General features: G+C 34.5%; 2 protein-coding genes across 2 annotated transcripts; both read left to right on the top strand.

Annotated features, from left to right (window-relative positions):
• The first annotated feature begins 3,967 nt into the window (after window positions 1-3,967).
• On the top strand, window positions 3,968-5,032 carry LOC112018957 (uncharacterized). The gene is made up of 3 exons (XM_024051492.2): window positions 3,968-4,264; window positions 4,344-4,404; window positions 4,744-5,032. The coding sequence occupies exons 1-3, from the start codon at window positions 4,066-4,068 to the stop codon at window positions 5,030-5,032; spliced, it is 549 nt and encodes a 182-aa protein (XP_023907260.2). The 5' UTR covers window positions 3,968-4,065.
• A 2,970-nt stretch (window positions 5,033-8,002) lies between these two features.
• Window positions 8,003-15,851, top strand: LOC112005067 (uncharacterized). Its single transcript, XM_024037315.2, has 4 exons — window positions 8,003-8,322; window positions 8,402-8,462; window positions 8,802-8,946; window positions 15,281-15,851. Exons 1-4 carry the CDS (start codon window positions 8,124-8,126, stop codon window positions 15,530-15,532), a joined length of 657 nt encoding a protein of 218 aa, XP_023893083.1. The 5' UTR covers window positions 8,003-8,123; the 3' UTR covers window positions 15,533-15,851.
• The last annotated feature ends 2,267 nt before the right edge of the window (window positions 15,852-18,118 follow it).

Below are 18,118 nucleotides of genomic sequence, written 5' to 3'. Positions count from 1 at the left end.
CGTTACTCTTTTACATTTATTTTTGGTTTCATGATTTAAAAAAATAATAATCTTACCTTAAAAAGGCTACAAATATGTAGTAAAACTACTAAACCAATTTTTAATATCTCAAAATGTATATGTTTCTTTACTCTAATTTAATGAGTGTTTGGATAGCTTAAAATGTTTCAACGTTTTGCGTTCCATGTTTCCTTTCTTTTTTTCTTTTCATTTTTTTTTTTTTTACCAGAAGCGCATTCACGTGGGACACAAACCTGCCAATGGGTCTCGTACACTGTGCATGGGACCCACTACTCTTTGAACTTCCACACATTTCACTGGATTGGCACTGTTAATGGGTCTCGTGTACTATTCATGGGACCCACAAACATCTTTTTTCACCAAAAATTTAATTAAAAATGAATTCCACAACACTATTTACACATTTAAAAATTATTTTGCTACAGTGTTTTCAGTTTTCAGTTTTTAGCAAAATAAGCAGTATCCAAACGGACTCTTAGTTTACATTTTCTTTATAATTTATGTACAACATTATTCAAAATTGTTTTACATAAAATATTCCAAAATTATCCATGTATCGCACGGGCAACTTACTAATTTTTTATAAAGTTGACAAGTATAGACTCTTGTATATCTAATTTTTATGCCTTCAATGAATGTATATCTAATTTTAAGTAGTCTTTAGTAATTTTCTATCTTAATAGGTTGCAATTTAATTTGAAAATCTGGGTTTAAAAGCAAGTTGAAGACTATGAGTTATAAAGTACTCGGCTTGTATTGTAAGTTTTGTTTATAATACTAGCTTAGATTAGTATAAATAGTATGGATATAATATATACAAAGAAAAAAAAAATGATTAGCTCATTTTTTTACTCCCCAAAAGTAAATTCCTAGCTCTGCCACTGCATTCCCCTTTATGTTCTATTTTCCTTTTAATTTTACAACTAGGAACATGCCTAGCTGTCTGCATCCAATGTAAGCTGCAGGGAATTTCAAGTGCTACATTACTGTTTATTGCTTACTGTATGCCAATTAATACTTGTGCACGCTCAGGCCACCATACGCAACCTGGTTTTTGGTGGTAAAAGTAAAACATGATTTTAGTAAATTACATTGGAAATACATATTTACAGAAGCAAGATGTTCAGGCCACTATACGTAGAGATCAGAATTTGTGCAATGGGCTTTTGAATGTGCTACCATAATACTTCCATTTTACGCAAATAAGCATATGGAGACGGTATGCACTGCTGGTATGTGATTGGACTCATCATAAAGACACTTTCTTGGCCAATCCTGCAATTAGTAGTTCAACATTTCTGCTTAGTCCCAACCTGTTAAGAGGGGGGAAAATATTTATATCAATTCTTCCAAGTTATTGTCAACCCGTTAAGAGTTATAATGCTAGGTAAGGCTATTCGGCTATAGGAACATACTTGATTCGAAAGATCCAATTTCACAATTGTGATAACTGATCCCATCAATAAAAGCTGCTACCTTTCAACTATTTTATAGAATTCCCATCAAGATGAAGTATAGAATTCCCCAAAGTCATATCCCAGTCAAGACTTCCAATTATCTGATCCTCATCCTCGAACCAAAATATGCACTTGGTTCTCAACCTGAAAGCACATCTTATAGCTTCCTTGGTGGCAATAAAATTAGCCAAAGGCTCATGATCTCTAATAGAGGCCTTGATCTCACTCACTTGGCAGGTCATAGACGAAAAGTGCTTACTATTAACAAAATGGTACTCATCCACTGATGCACAGAGCCCCACTTGAAGCTAATCTCACAATACAGTGAGATTTAACTGCAAAGTAACCATTTCCTAGAGTTTCTCTCCAAATCCAAGGAGGAATGCCACTTGGTGCAACTGCATCAGCTGTGGTCATGGCAAGAGGATGTCCATCATGATCCCAACATCTCTTGACTGTTGTCCTGCCTGCTAGTAGCTGCACAGAAAAGGGGGGGGGGGTGGGGAGGGGAAGAGAGATAGAGGAAAAGAAAAAGAAAAGAACAAAAAGTGCAAATTCGTCGAGTGGTATTAGGCAATGAGATTGAAAAGGCTGTACAGAAGCAAGGTTGCGCAAAAAGTATAGTTTCAAACAAACATATCAGAGATACATAGAATTCGGATGATTGCTTTGCTTAAACTTATTCAGGTCTCAGCTGTATGATATAGATAAGGAGGTATCAAGAAAATACCGAACTATGGAAAAGGCAGTAACATCCTCAAGCCTCTGTCCTCTCTATTGGACCTATACTATATACTATTATTTGAACTATTGAAGTGGACTAGACCTGAACAAGAAGTAATTACAAGAGAGAAATAGATAAAATATCTACTCAAAGCTGAGAAACTTAGAGAGAAGAACTATGAGATAATCAATAGAACTTTAGAAATACATTTTAAGTACCCTCCAATAAGAAGTTCTTATCAGGAAACATAGATTGGTATTTGCATAGAGGAGAAACAACAGAGATGCCAATTACAAACAGTGGACCAATGGAATTGCACTGGTTAAGTGTAAGTCTATGATTCTAATTCTGGCTTTGTGTCTGTCCGTAAACCTCCAGAATTTTGATTCCTTGGAAAGCTTATTATGTGTGCTACAAATTAGAATTAAGGATCCCCCACGTCCCCGAAATTTACAAAAAGGACCTAAGGTGCTCCATTACCAAAAAAAGAAAATCCCCAAATTTTTTTAAAAAATCCCCAGATGATTATACTTACTTTTTTAAAGAAAAAAAAAAATTATAAGTTGGTTTTGCATTCTTTCTTCCATCTCCAAAAATACCTCTAAAATATAGATCCAGTAGAAATCCAACCTAATTTAAACCCTAAATTTGTTTAGAAATTGTTATATGCCAAATAATAATCAACAATTAATTTCCCTTAACAACTAGGGATTTCAATTTTTGTAAATCCGTTTTCCACGAGGTATATTATAGTATTGATAAAATTATATTATTATTTAAATAAGGGTTGTGTTAATAGGTACCGTAAAGTACTCGTTAATAATAGCTTTATGTCATTTTTTTAGAAGCCTTATAGGCTGTGGAGCCAGCTTTATATCTTTTTCTTCCATTTATTCAATTTTTTTATTAAGTAAGACCCACATTATGCTAATCTTAACAAGCATGGCAAGGTGCTTGTTAACATTTGCCTTTAAATAATATGTAAATATAAAAAAATATCACTTAAATTAATTGCCTTAAATCTAACAAAATAATGCTTATTTGAGATGGACATTCAACTTAGAAAAATCCTACTTGCAAGTTCCAATCGAAATGGAAAATGATTTTAGGTCTTATGCTTTGATACCAATCAAAGAAAATGAGTACTTATGCAACTTTATACATTGTAAACTATGCTGTCATGACCTAAAGAGATGTTGGCTTGTCGCTAATGTTGGTGGTTGCTTCTAGAGCAAGGCACATAAAATCTACACCTTAAGAACCATGCCAAAGAGATTCCAAGAGCTTGAGAGAAAAGTAGAGGGGAAGAGATTTCATTCTTAAGCTTTTTATTAGTTACACTAACATGAGGGTGTTTACACCCACTTTATATCCTAATCATGTAACTTAGATTTTACAAGAGTCAAGTTAATCTCATTTATATAGGCCAACTTAATTAGGTGAGTCATACGTACTATTGGATTAAGATGTTAAAGTGAGAATCTAGTAGTCAAGCACTTCGTACATCTCAAAACATGAATTTGATATGTACGAAACAATTTAGTATTGGAGTTGTCAAAGACCATTTAGAACATTGATTCAATTTCTAACCATAAGGTCCATAACCATGTGCGAGAAACTTGTGGTACCATGAGATGTAGAACATCCACCATGAACACAAACATTGGAATCTCCGTCCCTTTTGGTTTGGTATTCAGGTGTCAAAACTCTCCCAACTACAATCGACCTGCTTCAAAAGTCAAACCACTTTACCTCGTAACTCTCGCCTTGTCCAACCTTTTTCTTAACTTTATAGTATATAACAAACAGTAACACATTCTCACGCACACACTCGCTACCATTTTCTCAACAAAACCAGTTGCAATGGCAGCCTCAGCCTTCTCCAATTCACTTCTCTCATCTCCTTCTCCTCCTCCTCGTAGACCCACCTTTGCTTGGTCTCCATCACGATCACAAGTCAATCTTCGTAGTACTGCTTTCAGATCGTATCCAACCCTTTTCACCACCCGTTCTTCTCTGGACGCTGCAAATGATACCAAGCAAGACACCCCTATTGAATTAAGTACGTACTTTGCTTCAAAAATATCTCTTTTTGCTCTTTCTCTTTCTCTTAATTGGGTTGGTTTCAATTTTTTTTACAGGATATGCTGCATTTCCTACAGTGATGGATATCAACCAGATTCGTGAAATTCTGCCTCACCGGTCAGTTCCACTTTTTTTCCACAACATTTTTTTAAAATTTTCTTTTCTGTACACTTTAAATCACTGTTTGAGAAAAACCCATTTTGCAATTTTCTTTTCTGTATCATTTTTTTCTAAAATTCTCTGTTCTGTGCACTTCAAAAAATTGATTGAGGAAAACCCCTGTTGCAAATTGCAATACATATATTGAGGTGTTCTTTTTTGTGGTTTTTGAATTGCCAAACAATGAAACATAGGTAGCTTCTTTTAGGAGGAGCCAAAAGAAGTCTAGTAGTTGTTTTAAGTTTTTGTAAGCAATTTTCAACGTTTTTACTTTCTTTTTGTTTTGGGTTTTGTTAGGTTCCCATTTCTTCTAGTGGATAGAGTAATTGAACACAATCCTGGAGTTTCAGCTGTTGCTATCAAGAATGTCACAATTAACGACAATTTCTTTCCTGGTCATTTTCCTGAAAGACCGATAATGCCTGGTGTTCTCATGGTTGAGGTATTTGCTTGTTTCACACTTTCGTTCCTCCTTTTTGTTCCTTTCGCTTTTTTTCTAAATTCTGTTGTTTTTGTTAGAGGGTTTGTGTATGAATTACTAAATATTAATACGTTTATTAACAATAATGCTATTGTGCAATGGTAAGATTGTGCATCTAAATTGAGAGTTTTTTTTCTTTTTTTTTTTTACCAGAAGTGCATTCACGTGGGACACAAACCTGCCAGTGGGTCTCGTGCACTGTGCACGGGACCCACTACATTTCACTTGATTGGCACTGTCAGTGGGTCCCGTGTACTATTCACGGGACCCACAAACATCTTTTTTCACCAAAAATTTAATTAAAAATGAATCCCACGACACTATTCACACATTTAAAAATTATTTTGCTACAGTGTTTTCAGTTTTCAGTTTTTAGCAAAATAAGCAATATCCAAACGGACCCTTAGTTTACATTTTCTTTATAATTTATGTACAACATTATTCAATAATTTTTTACATAAAATATTCCAAAATTATCCATGTATCGCACGAGCAACTTACTAATTTTTTATAAAGTTGACAAGTATAGACTCTTGTATATCTAATTTTTATGCCTTCAATGATTGTATATCTAATTTTAAGTAGTCTTTAGTAATTTTTTATCTTAATAGGTTGCAATTTAATTTGAAAATCTGGGTTTAAAAGCAAGTTAAAGACTATGAGTTATAAAGTACTCGGCTTGTATTGTAAGTTTTGTTTATAATACTAGCTTAGATTAGTATAAATAGTATGGATATAATATATACAAAGAAAAAAAAAATGATTAGCTCATTTTTTTACCCCCAAAAATAAATTCCTAGCTCTGCCACTGCATTCCCCGTTATGTTCTATTTTCCTTTTAATTTTACAACTAGGAACATGCCTAGCTGTCTGCATCCAATGTAAGCTGCAGGGAATTTCAAGTGCTACATTACTGTTTATTGCTTACTGTATGCCAATTAATACTTGTGCACGCTCAGGCCACTATACGCAACCTGGTTTTTGGTGGTAAAAGTAAAACATGATTTTAGTAAATTACATTGTTGTCATTGGAAATACATATTTACAGAAACAAGATGTTCAGGCCACTATACGTAGAGATCAGAATTTGTGCAATGGGCTTTTGAATGTGCTACCATAATACTTCCATTTTACGCAAATAAGCATATGGAGACGGTATGCACTGCTGGTATGTGATTGGACTCATCATAAAGACACTTCCTTGGCTAATCCTGCAATCAGTAGTTCAACATTTCTGCTTAGTCCCAACCTGTTAAGAGGAGGAAAAATATTTATATCGATTCTTCCAAGTTATTGTCAACCCGTTAAGAGTTATAATGCTAGGTAAGGCTATTCGGCTATAGGAACATCCGTGATTCGGAAGATCCAATTTCACAAGTAGAACTATGAGATAATCAATAGAACTTTAGAAATACATTTTAAGTACCCTCCAATAAGAAGTTCTTATCAGGAAACATAGATTGGTATTTGCATAGAGGAGAAACAACAGAGATGCCAATTACAAACAGTGGACCAATGGAATTGCACTGGTTAAGTGTAAGTCTATGATTCTAATTCTGGCTTTGTGTCTGTCCGTAAACCTCCAGAATTTTGATTCCTTGGAAAGCTTATTATGTGTGCTACAAATTAGAATTAAGGATCCCCCACGTCCGAAATTTACAAAAAGGACCTAAGGTGCTCCATTACCAAAAAAAAAAATCCCCAAATTTTTTTAAAATCCCCAGATGATTATACTTACTTTTTTAAAGAAAAAAAATTTATAAGTTGGTTTGCATTCTTTCTTCCATCTCCAAAAATACCTCTAAAATATAGATCCAGTAGAAATCCAACCTAATTTAAACCCTAAATTTGTTTAGAAATTGTTATATGCCAAATAATAATCAACAATTAATTTCCCTTAACAACTAGGGATTTCAATTTTTGTAAATCTGTTTTCCACGAGGTATATTATAGTATTGATAAAATTATATTATTATTTAAATAAGGGTTGTGTTAATAGGTACCGTAAAGTACTCGTTAATAATAGCTTTATGTCATTTTTTTAGAAGTCTTATAGGCTGTGGGCCAGCTTTATATCTTTTTCTTCCATTTATTCAATTTTTTATTAAGTAAGACCCACATTATGCTAATCTTAACAAGCATGGCAAGGTGCTTGTTAACATTTGCCTTTAAATAATATGTAAATATAAAAAAATATCACTTAAATTAATTGCCTTAAATCTAACAAAATAATGCTTATTTGAGATGGACATTCAACTTAGAAAAATCCTACTTGCAAGTTCCAATCGAAATGGAAAATGATTTTAGGTCTTATGCTTTGATACCAATCAAAGAAAAAGTACTTATGCAACTATTATACATTGTAAACTATCCTGTCATGACCACTTGCATTATGACAACTTCAAATCGTCATTCCTTGTTCATAATCTAAATTGGGTCATATTTGGGCTTGTTTTGAAGACCCATATGTCTACTTTCCAACGAAACAAGTTTAAATTAAAATTTTAGTATGGGGCAAAAGACATGGGCAAAAGATCATCAATCCATCACATTTGAGTAGATCATAACCTCATCACATAAAATCTACACCTTAAGAACCATGCCAAAGAGATTCCAAGAGCTTGAGAGAAAAGTAGAGGAGAAGAGATTTCATTCTTAAGCTTTTTATTAGTTACACTAACATGAGGGTTTTTACACCCACTTTATATCCTAATCATGTAACTTAGATTTTACAAGAGTCAAGTTAATCTCATTTATATAGGCCAACTTAATTAGGTAAGTCATACGTACTATTGGATTAAGATGTTAAAGTGAGAATCTAGTAGTCAAGCACTTCGTACATCTCAAAACATGAATTTGATATGTATGAAACAATTTAGTATTGGAGTTGTCAAAGACCATTTAGAACATTGATTCAATTTCTAACCATAAGGTCCATAACCATGTGCGAGGAACTTGGTACCATGAGATGTAGAACATCCACCATGAACACAAACATTGGAATCTCCGTCCCTTTTGGTTTGGTATTCAGTTGTCAAAACTCTCCCAACTACAATCGACCTGCTTCAAAAGTCAAACCACTTTACCTCGTAACTCTCGCCTTGTCCAACCTATTTCTTAACTTATAGTATATAACAAACAGTAACACATTCTCACGCACACACTAGCTACCATTTTCTCAACAAAACCAGTGGCAATGGCAGCCTCAGCTTTCTCCAATTCACTTCTCTCATCTCCTTCTCCTCCTCCTCATAGACCCACCTTTGCTTGGTCTCCATCACGATCACAAGTCAATCTTCGTAGTACTGCTTTCAGATCGTATCCAACCCTTTTCACCACCCGTTCTTCTCTGGACGCTGCAAATGATACCAAGCAAGACACCCCTATTGAATTAAGTACGTATTTTGCTTCAAAAATATCTCTTTTTGCTCTTTCTCTTTCTCTTAATTGGGTTGGTTTCAATTTTTTTTACAGGATATGCTGCATTTCCTACAGTGATGGATATCAACCAGATTCGTGAAATTCTGCCTCACCGGTCAGTTCCACTTTTTTTCCACAACATTTTTTTAAAATTTTCTTTTCTGTACACTTTAAATCACTGTTTGAGAAAAACCCATTTTGCAATTTTCTTTTCTGTATCATTTTTTTCTAAAATTCTCTGTTCTGTGCACTTCAAAAAATTGATTGAGGAAAACCCCTGTTGCAAATTGCAATACATATATTGAGGTGTTCTTTTTTGTGGTTTTTGAATTGCCAAACAATGAAACATAGGTAGCTTCTTTTAGGAGGAGCCAAAAGAAGTCTAGTAGTTGTTTTAAGTTTTTGTAAGCAATTTTCAACGTTTTTACTTTCTTTTTGTTTTGGGTTTTGTTAGGTTCCCATTTCTTCTAGTGGATAGAGTAATTGAACACAATCCTGGAGTTTCAGCTGTTGCTATCAAGAATGTCACAATTAACGACAATTTCTTTCCTGGTCATTTTCCTGAAAGACCGATAATGCCTGGTGTTCTCATGGTTGAGGTATTTGCTTGTTTCACACTTTCGTTCCTCCTTTTTGTTCCTTTCGCTTTTTTTCTAAATTCTGTTGTTTTTGTTAGAGGGTTTGTGTATGAATTACTAAATATTAATACGTTTATTAACAATAATGCTATTGTGCAATGGTAAGATTGTGCATCTAAATTGAGAGTTTAAGTGTTATGATGTGTTCTATTTTCATGATGAGGTTCTAAAACGGTTGAGGAGATTTTTATTTGTTCCTAATGAACCTTGATTGAACTTCGTGTTTGACCATCCTATGTTAAGCTTTCAAAGCTATGGACTTATGGGTATCAAGACACTTAGTCTTCAGGATAACTTTTCAGTTAGGAGTTGTCATTGGTCTATTTGCTATAGCTAGTAGGTGTTACAGTCATTTTTGCATGTGAACATCTGTTGCATTGACAGTGTTATGAGCAAGTGTAATGCCCAAATCGATTCAGTCAATGGTGGAATGTGGTCCAACAGTACCCTTTGGGGTTACTGCTTGATGTCTTATGGGAAAATGTCAGGCAATCTCATACCATGTGCTTAAATTAATTGTTAGGGTCTGAATTACAATTCAATAATTCAGATTAGATTTGAAGTTTGGTAATTGAGCCAAGCAGTGATTTCTTCTTGAATTGGTTGATAGAAGTTTACTGGTTTTAACTGATCATCCAACTAGAATATTGTTAAAACGTTGCACTTGTTTGTACATCATTGTTGAAATCGAAACATATTAAATGATGTTGAATGTTTCATAATCTTTCAGTGCATCATTTGTTAAAAAGATGATTGTTGTAATTCAAAGAATTTTAAAGAGAAGGTTGAACCCATGGGAGCCATTTCAGTTGGCAGTTGAAGTTCAAAATCCTTAGGATAAAGTTATTTTAGATAAATTTATGGATTGTTTATTTTGTCACAATAGAAAATATTCCTAATTGCTTAACCAGGTGCTAGAGCTATATTGTTCTATCACTTCTATGGTGGGGGTCTGCAGCAATTATTTTCCATGTAGAAACTTTTCCGCCATATCTACTTATTGGAAATTCTGCCTTTGTACTCATTGTAGTTTACTGTTTGAGCTTGACTTAGCCCTTAGAACGAAATTTCTCTTGGTCATTATTATAAATACTATGTGGTCTGTTGATACCCTTTCACAAGGAATTAAAGCTTATATTTCTTTTTCTTCTTCTTCTTCTTCTTCTTCTTCTTCTTTTTAATTTTTTTTTTTATGAACAATTTATGTATACATTTCTTTATGTTATATGAGCTTTGAGCATTAAAAAATATCTAGAATATGAGAGTAGATCACTTATTAAGACTGATAAGCCTGTTTTTTTGTTTCCACATACCATCCAGAGTACATAAATTGTCTTCAAGTAAAGTGCAATTTTTTGGTTCCTTTTGAGTGTTAAGCGTTGGAGGCTGATTATTCCATCAAGTGATTAAGGGTGGTGATGAGTACATCTTTGGTTCAGCTCTTCCCATTGCAAAAAAGTTGATGATTCTGTGAATGCTAATGTTTTCTGCTAATGTCACGTCAAATATTTAATTAATTTATTAATTAATACATATACTTTTTTCTGCGGTTTGGAGTCAAACCTATTTTGGTTAGTTCATGAGCTTGATGTTGATAATGCTTTCCATTATTAAAAGTTCAACAAGGATACTTTGGGATTTGAAGTTTTATAGTTAGATAAAGTTTTCTAGTTAAGCTGCCCTCTCCCCCTCCACAGAAAGGGATAGATTAGAAGTTTACACACGGTTTTGTTATATTCAAGTGGATTTCATGTTGCTTTGAGGGGGTGTAGAGTAGCAAAGTGCTACTTAGTGAATGTTGGTGAAATTGTGGGTGCTTGTAAAATGCCACAGAAAATTAAAGGTTTTAAGAAAACTGGGATAGTAATAAAGCATTAAAGACCTGCCTCATTGAAGTTTTATCTTAGAACTGGGAATGCAGTGACTAAGAAGGGAATGCTTGTTTCCCAAAGGAAATAAATCTTGAATCTAAACTGAAGTAAACTTTGAATAAATGCTGGTTGATCCATTTTACTTTACCATTTCGGACATTACATATATTGAGAGTGGTGTTAACGATTTTAAGTGTTTTACTTGGACTAGCACAGTTCTCACAAGTACTAGAGTTAGTTGAGGTGTCTATGACAGATTTAGTTTACCAATAGTACTTCAATGGGTAATTGCGTCAATGGAGCAAAATGCATTTCATGGAGTCTATTTTTGATAGGCAAAAGTAATATTATTGAAACAAGACTACTTAGTGACGCTAAGCACGAAGTAGCCTAAAAAATTACAATTAGAGAAATATCTACACATGAATTGATTCTATGAAGGAGTGAATAGGGTTAATATCAGCAAGGCCATATGCAAAAGACCGCTCATAAACAGAACTAATGAAGGATGCTTGGAATAGAGATGACATGCACTCCACATCTTCAAAATTACGCCGATTTCGTTCCCTCCATATGGTCCACATCAAACATAAAGGAATAAGATTCTCTACTTCAGTTTATCCAACCTTGTATTCGTCGAAGTGATAGGAGGGATACTCTTTGTTGGCGGCTCAAAGGTGACACCCAATCTTATTACCAAGTAATTCAGGGTGTTCCGAATTTTTTGTTTCCTTGGAAGGGTGTCTAGAAACCAAAGATTCCTAAGCGAGTGGCTTTCTTCTTGTGGACAGCTACTCACGATCAGATTCTCACATTGGATAATCTCATGCTTAGGGGTCGCCCTTTGGTAAATCGGTGTTGTATGTGTTGCTATGATGGGGAGTCGGTAGACCATCCTCTTCTCCATTGTCCTGTTACACATACTTTATGAACTTTCATGCTTCAGGCTTTTGGTATTCATTAGGTTATGCCAGGATCGGTGGTGGGATTGTTATCTTTGTTGGTATTAGTGGCTTGGGAAGCATAACTCAAATATTTGGAATTTGATTCCAAGATGCTTAATGTAGATTATTTGGTTGGAACAAAATCGTTGCTCCTTTGAGAACATGGAGAAAACGTTGGATGAGTTAAAGGTTTTATGCCAGCGTACTCTTTTTGAGTGGTTTTGCTGTTGGGGTTTTACTGATTCTTCGTCTCTTTCCGAGTTTATGTTTTCCCTTAGATTAACTTTTTGATTTCCCTCTCCTTTGTTTGCTGTTTGTTTCATTTGTTTCCTATTGTTCATCATCATGAACATCTTGTACTTTTCTTTTCTTTCTTTTTTTTTCTCATTAATATAAGTTCTCTGATTACCTATCAAAAAAAAAAAGATTCCATGTATCTGAATTTGGTCCTGGACATCGTCCATTTCATGGAGTCTATGAATTCCCTTTGGCTGAGTGTTTTCTTTCTGGACTTGACCTTTTCTAAAGGGCTCTAGAAGCTTACTCTGCCAACATTTTGGACCACCGCTCAAGTTCCTTGACCTGACAATGTTCATAGAGAAGGACTTTTATGTCATTGAAAAATAAAAATGGGACCCATTGTTTAGTAGGGATATTGTAACTGAGCTTTAGTAAGCCAACTTAATTGTTAAGGAGTTTGAAAGTATCATATTGTTTCATAAAAAAATGGGGTGAAACAATTAAAGTAATTTAGGTTAAATTCATTGCCAATGTCTATGTTGTCTATCAAAAGAATCCTTCTTCAAAGCCATGTCAATAAAAATTGTGAAACTGATTAATGGAAAATTTTGATTGGACTTGATTGCTAATTGGGAAAATCTAATTATTTAATTTTTGGCACTAGAGGTGTAGGGACTTAGTTGTAATTTAGGCTGTCATAGTTTCTTTCTTCTTTCATTTTCTTTTATATTGATTGCCATGCCTCTTTTACGGAGATACCTAACTTATGCAGCAAAAAAAAAAAAAAAAGGCTTATATCTGCTCTGGTACAGACTTCAGATAAGGGCACCACCTTTCTGGCTTATAGACGTGTTAAAAGTAGGCATGAAGAAGAAGATCCAGAAATAAAGCAATTGAAATTAGCTAGAATGCACCCCAGGAACTGAAGTTCAAACCTAAGTCTAGGTTTAAGAGAATTCAATAAGACAGCAAGTCTGGTTTTGGATAATAACTTTGCTAAAACTTCTTGCAAAGATTCTTTGACTAGCCTTCATTATTCACGCGCCTTTCTAATCTTAGCTATCTAAGCTCATTAAAAGTCACTTGCTTTTCACATGAATTTTCAAAAGAACAGGAGTATAACAATACTAGTTTGTAAAAATAACAATAAAAGATGACCAGGCAAGGACACTGACAAAGACTACAATAAAATAAAGAATCAACTAGTGGTGGCTAGTGGCTGATCGTAGTTAATTGGTCCACCTCTATGCCTTGGATCAATTCTTGGGTGCTCTGCATCACTGATATACAGGCATATGCAATGCGAGGAGCATATGAGCATTTAGGTCTCCATAGCTGCACTGTTATACAAGGATTAAAACTGGATAGATTTGTCAGTCTCACTTTTTGTTTGACCATTGATTTTATAGGCCTTTTAGTTTCCTCTGGGCGTCCCCTCAAATGTATCTTACCTAGAAAGCACGACATCTATTTGTAGTATTATTGTGGATTTGCAGTTCTTGATGCATAGCCTCAGTTTTCAAAGAGCCATTTGAATTTACAACTAGGTTGAACAGTTGTATTTGAGTGTATATGTAATGCTCTCTTCCTGGTTGTTTTCAGAATTTGATTTGTACTTTGTAATTTTGCAATATATTGACTTAAAATGGGAGAAATTCCTTGCCCTTGCACGCTGTAGAAATGCTGATAGTGAGCCCATTGATGGCTTAACCAGAAAATGATGTGAAAAGCATATGAATCTTGAAAGATAATTGATTTTTGTTATAAAGGTTCCAAATTTGTGAAGTTTAAAAATTGAAAATGAAAGAATCAAAAGTTTATTGATAATTACAAGAATTTACGGGTGGTTCCATTTTCTCCTGTTATACAACTTAGTTAAATTGACTGGGATACTAGGAGCCAAAGTAGAAACTTTTAAAGAATTCTATGGTTCATAGCGTATCCAATTTCTTAAGTATAAACAGTATAAGGTACGGTTTATGTGATCAGGAACAAATAAGTAAAGTTTGCAGCATATTATAAGCATAGAAGTCTTGGTCAGTGGCTGATGGGTTAAGGACATGAGTTATGTGTCTTTTGGTTCATACCCTTGCGTCTACAGTGCCTAGTTTTATTGTAGAAAAGATGAATCCACCATTGATGGTTTGACTTGGTCAAAATCATGGATTCTGCAAGAATTCACTCTAAAATAGCCAGTCCACAGATTAGAGGGCTGTCCATTCCCTAAAACCACAGATTAAGGGAGGGATAATCTTCAGCACATGAAGGGGTGAATTTGGTTATATTTTGACCTCAGTAACTTATCAGTTTATTTTATTTCATTAGATTTCTTTTGATAAAGCTCTTTTCTTTTTCTTTTTTTTTCTTTTTTAATGTTTAGCTGCCTATAGAGCAAGAAGATCAAATAAAAGATTCATTTCTGTTTTCATGAAATTCATTTTTATTCCTAATATTAGAACTTTTAATTACCTAGTCTCTGATGGTGGTTATTATTTGTTCAGAGTCATTTTTATAACACACACGCTTGGTCTCATTTTGTGAGTAATTAAGATGAATTATGATGTTACACCAGAGTTCAATATTAGAGATCAATCAAGTCCGATTGGAGATACAATGATTCTTATTTTGGAGCTGTGAGTAATCCATACTCCTGTAGATGAGGACTTATGTATGTTTAACTTTATGACTAGTGTTGAAACTGTTCAAAAGATACTTTTGCTACAACATCATTAGAAATTCAGAGTGTGAGGTACTTTTAGTCATAAGTCATGTCATGTTTGTGTCTCCTCTTTGTTTCTTTCTTGTTTCATTGACTATATTTATCTATAAGTCTGTCTTTGTTATTTTCAAGGATCCCCTTCCATTGAATCCTCCAATTCTCTCCCATTTTTAGCTAGATGTGAGATGCGTGATATTTATTCAGTTTTAAAATGCTACATGTCTTACATTAAATAAAATTTGGAAGAAATTGGGGGATTCAATGGGTGGGGATCTGACGTTATCCCTTTATTTTATCGATATTTTGCCATGAAAAGGCACAAGAAGATGATTTCTTCATCCTCGTAGTCTCTTACTAGACAAACAGTTAGCATTGCCATCATCTATTCTAGACTAGAAGTACATATCTTATGCATCCTTTCATGTTAGAATCAATATTTACTAAAAGCTGTCTCCATTATTTGATTTTCGTGTCAGTAAATCAGATAATTAGCGACTAATGGCAATGTTTGTTGGATTTAGGCAATGGCACAAGTTGGTGGCTTGGTTATGCTGCAACCAGAAGTTGGAGGTTCCCGTGAAAATTTCTTCTTTGCTGGTATTGACAAAGTGCGATTCCGGAAACCAGTGGTTGCTGGTGACACCCTAGTTATGAGAATGACACTTATCAAGTTGCAGAAACGCTTTGGAATTGCAAAGATGGAAGGGAAGGCATATGTTGGAGGGGAGGTCGTATGCGAGGGCGAGTTTTTGATGGCTACAGGCAGTGAATAATTTGCGCCTTTTTTTCACCACTGCTTCAGGTTGATTTTACTTGTTCCCTTAAACAAAACATTTAGTGTTTTAATGCAACTTGATGTTACTTATGAGAATATCAGATTTGCTGGCAAGTCCATCATAGTTCACAAACCTACAACTTCTTAATAATCCTTAGGTTTGTATCATTTTTAATGCCCCCAATTTTGGTTAAAATGATCAAGGGGGTAGGATTGGGCTCTTACCTAGCAAAGACGATGAAAAAGGTTGTTATTTCTTAAAATATGTCATCATTTATCTTGCATGTCTGAATACAATGAGAACTGTATTTTAAAGATTTTCTGGGTTTGAGTTTGATATCTTTAACGTGAACATGTTGGTGGTGTGGGTTTGTGTTCCAAACACTTTGCCTATTGTTGCTTGTCCCACATTGGTTAGAAGTGAGCCCTCTCTAGTGTTTGTAATCCATTGGTTACCTTAAGAGGTATCTTAAGATGGTAGGGGCTACACTATGGAATTGAGCTTCTCATACCTGTTTGCTCTCTCCTTCTCTGCTCTTGGTGGTACGAATCAACATTTAAAGACAACGCTATTCACGTGATTCTATAGCTTTGTTAGATCTTTCTAAACTCTTTTTACTTTCTATTCTGGCTAATTTTTAGGTTTTCTATAGTTGAATCAAAACTTGTTTTACTCTAAAATATTTCTAGCACATGTTGCATCTCACTTATCAAAAAAAGATGTTGCATCTCTTCTTATCTTACTTAAATGTAAAAGAATATTTAGATAGTATGGAGTCCATGAGAGTATGCAAAAAGCACACTAGTCGGTGACCTTTCAGAATTGAAATGGAAACAACTATTTGAATTGTGCTACTGACTGTTTCCTACTTCCGCCATATGATCTCTTACAGTAGGGAAACCTAGAAACTGGTTGGAGAGTCGGTGTGGTTCCATCTCTCCCTATCCCCATTTTTTTCCCCTGTAATCCTTCCCCACCCTGCTCCATTTTGGTTTGACAGTTTTCAGATATTGATCTTATTAGAAAGGTTGTATTTAAAAATTAGGATAAACCGTAAATTATGCTAACACCCCTTGAATTTTTATGAATTGACACTCTTCACTCCCCCCAAACTATGGATTAGATGACATCCTTCTCTTGATATTTGTATAAATACAATAGATATGTCTATACCTTCTCACAACATTACTTTATTAACATAACTTTTTTATTTTTTTATTTTTTTTTAAATGCAAACCTTAAGGGGAGTGTCATTTCATTCATAGGCAGGTATCAATCTTTATTTAAAAATTGAAAATTATGTTATGAAAGTCGGACATGAATTTATCTATTGCGTTTATATTAACCTAAAGGAGAACGTTATTACCCTATAACCCTTGTTCAGGGTCTTTCTCCCTCTTGTCCAAGGTCTTTTCCTTTTAGTTCCTCTGGCCAGTTAGGATTTTCCTCTCATTTTCAATCTTCCTTTCTTCGTTTTGGGTTAGTTTCATACCATTGTTCCTTGTTTCTCTTTTCCCACAGTTTTGTCGGCTTTCTAATTTGTTTCTTGTTTCCTTTATGTAAGTCTGCTGTGTGATATTCATATAATTTTCTGTAATCTCTCTTATTTTTTGGTTTCTGTACTCGGTTAATGGTAATCTTTAATATTGTGTGTTCAATTAATTCGTTCTCTTTCTTGTGAACAAAAAAATGAACAGGCTGGTCGTATTGCCGTGTGTTCAATTATATCATTTCTTCACCAACTCTCTTAGGTTTTTTATATTATTTCTTTCCATAACATTTACCATTTCGGTATTTCTTTTCCCTCTATGTTATTTCTTCATGCAAATATTACATTAAAAAACATTCTCTCTTCGTGTTGTTCCATGTTAACCATATGCTACTTGTCCTAGTTCTTTTTCCATTTATCTTTATCCTCTTTTCTGTGTTATCCTGTTCTTTTCAAAATCTAGTCAACAGTACTCGTGCGAGACATTATTGGTCATGCTGAGCACTTAATCTATTGTGCTTGATGAAGGTTCTATAGTGACTGGCTAACTGATGATTCATAGCCGGAAAAAAATGATATTCCGGTATTGATCCGGAACATGAATGAGTCATTTTCTTGGAACCCATGGAATATGGAGACAATTCTAATTGCCATCCTGGTATGGCATGTTCCGTTAATACTAGGGATGGTTTACATGTGGAGTGACTATCTCTGCAGCTACCCTCTCAAATTCTTTCTTCCTGAAAGGTTGGGGATCACACCAGATTCTTCGGAACAAATGTCATTCTCTGATGTCACCATGCAGATGCTGGGAGTTTATTCCCAGGATCCTTCCATTTAAAACACGACTTCTTGTTCCTAAATTTGTTCCCTCTCAAGTAGTGATCCCCAAAGTTGTGGCTGCCTCACAGCCTCAACAATTAGAACGGGGGTCTTTAATATTCAATCCATTTAACTTCAAATCCTTTAAGAAGTTATTTTCATTTCGTGTGTGTGTTTCAATTGCACTTCACATAATGTGGCTTCTCAACTGGTATCTTATTTTGAGTACTCTTTGGATTTTGGTATTTGGATGGAGGATTTGCCTGATCCGT

Source organism: Quercus suber, unplaced genomic scaffold (genome assembly GCF_002906115.3).
Source record: "Quercus suber isolate HL8 unplaced genomic scaffold, Cork oak 2.0 scaffold_107, whole genome shotgun sequence".
Classification (NCBI taxonomy): domain Eukaryota; kingdom Viridiplantae; phylum Streptophyta; class Magnoliopsida; order Fagales; family Fagaceae; genus Quercus; species Quercus suber.
The sequence above is the reverse complement of the archived record's forward strand: the minus strand, read 5'-3'. Positions and strand labels throughout refer to the sequence as shown.

Excerpts from the sequence above, each read along its gene's own strand:
- LOC112018957 (XM_024051492.2), top strand. The coding sequence starts at position 4,066 with ATGGCAGCCTCAGCCTTCTCCAATTCACTTCTCTCATCTCCTTCTCCT. Across the intron at positions 4,265-4,343 it reads AGACACCCCTATTGAATTAA|GATATGCTGCATTTCCTACA; the intron begins GTACGTACTTTG and ends TTTTTTTTACAG. Across the intron at positions 4,405-4,743 it reads CGTGAAATTCTGCCTCACCG|GTTCCCATTTCTTCTAGTGG; the intron begins GTCAGTTCCACT and ends GGGTTTTGTTAG.
- LOC112005067 (XM_024037315.2), top strand. The coding sequence starts at position 8,124 with ATGGCAGCCTCAGCTTTCTCCAATTCACTTCTCTCATCTCCTTCTCCT. Across the intron at positions 8,323-8,401 it reads AGACACCCCTATTGAATTAA|GATATGCTGCATTTCCTACA; the intron begins GTACGTATTTTG and ends TTTTTTTTACAG. Across the intron at positions 8,947-15,280 it reads CTGGTGTTCTCATGGTTGAG|GCAATGGCACAAGTTGGTGG; the intron begins GTATTTGCTTGT and ends TGTTGGATTTAG.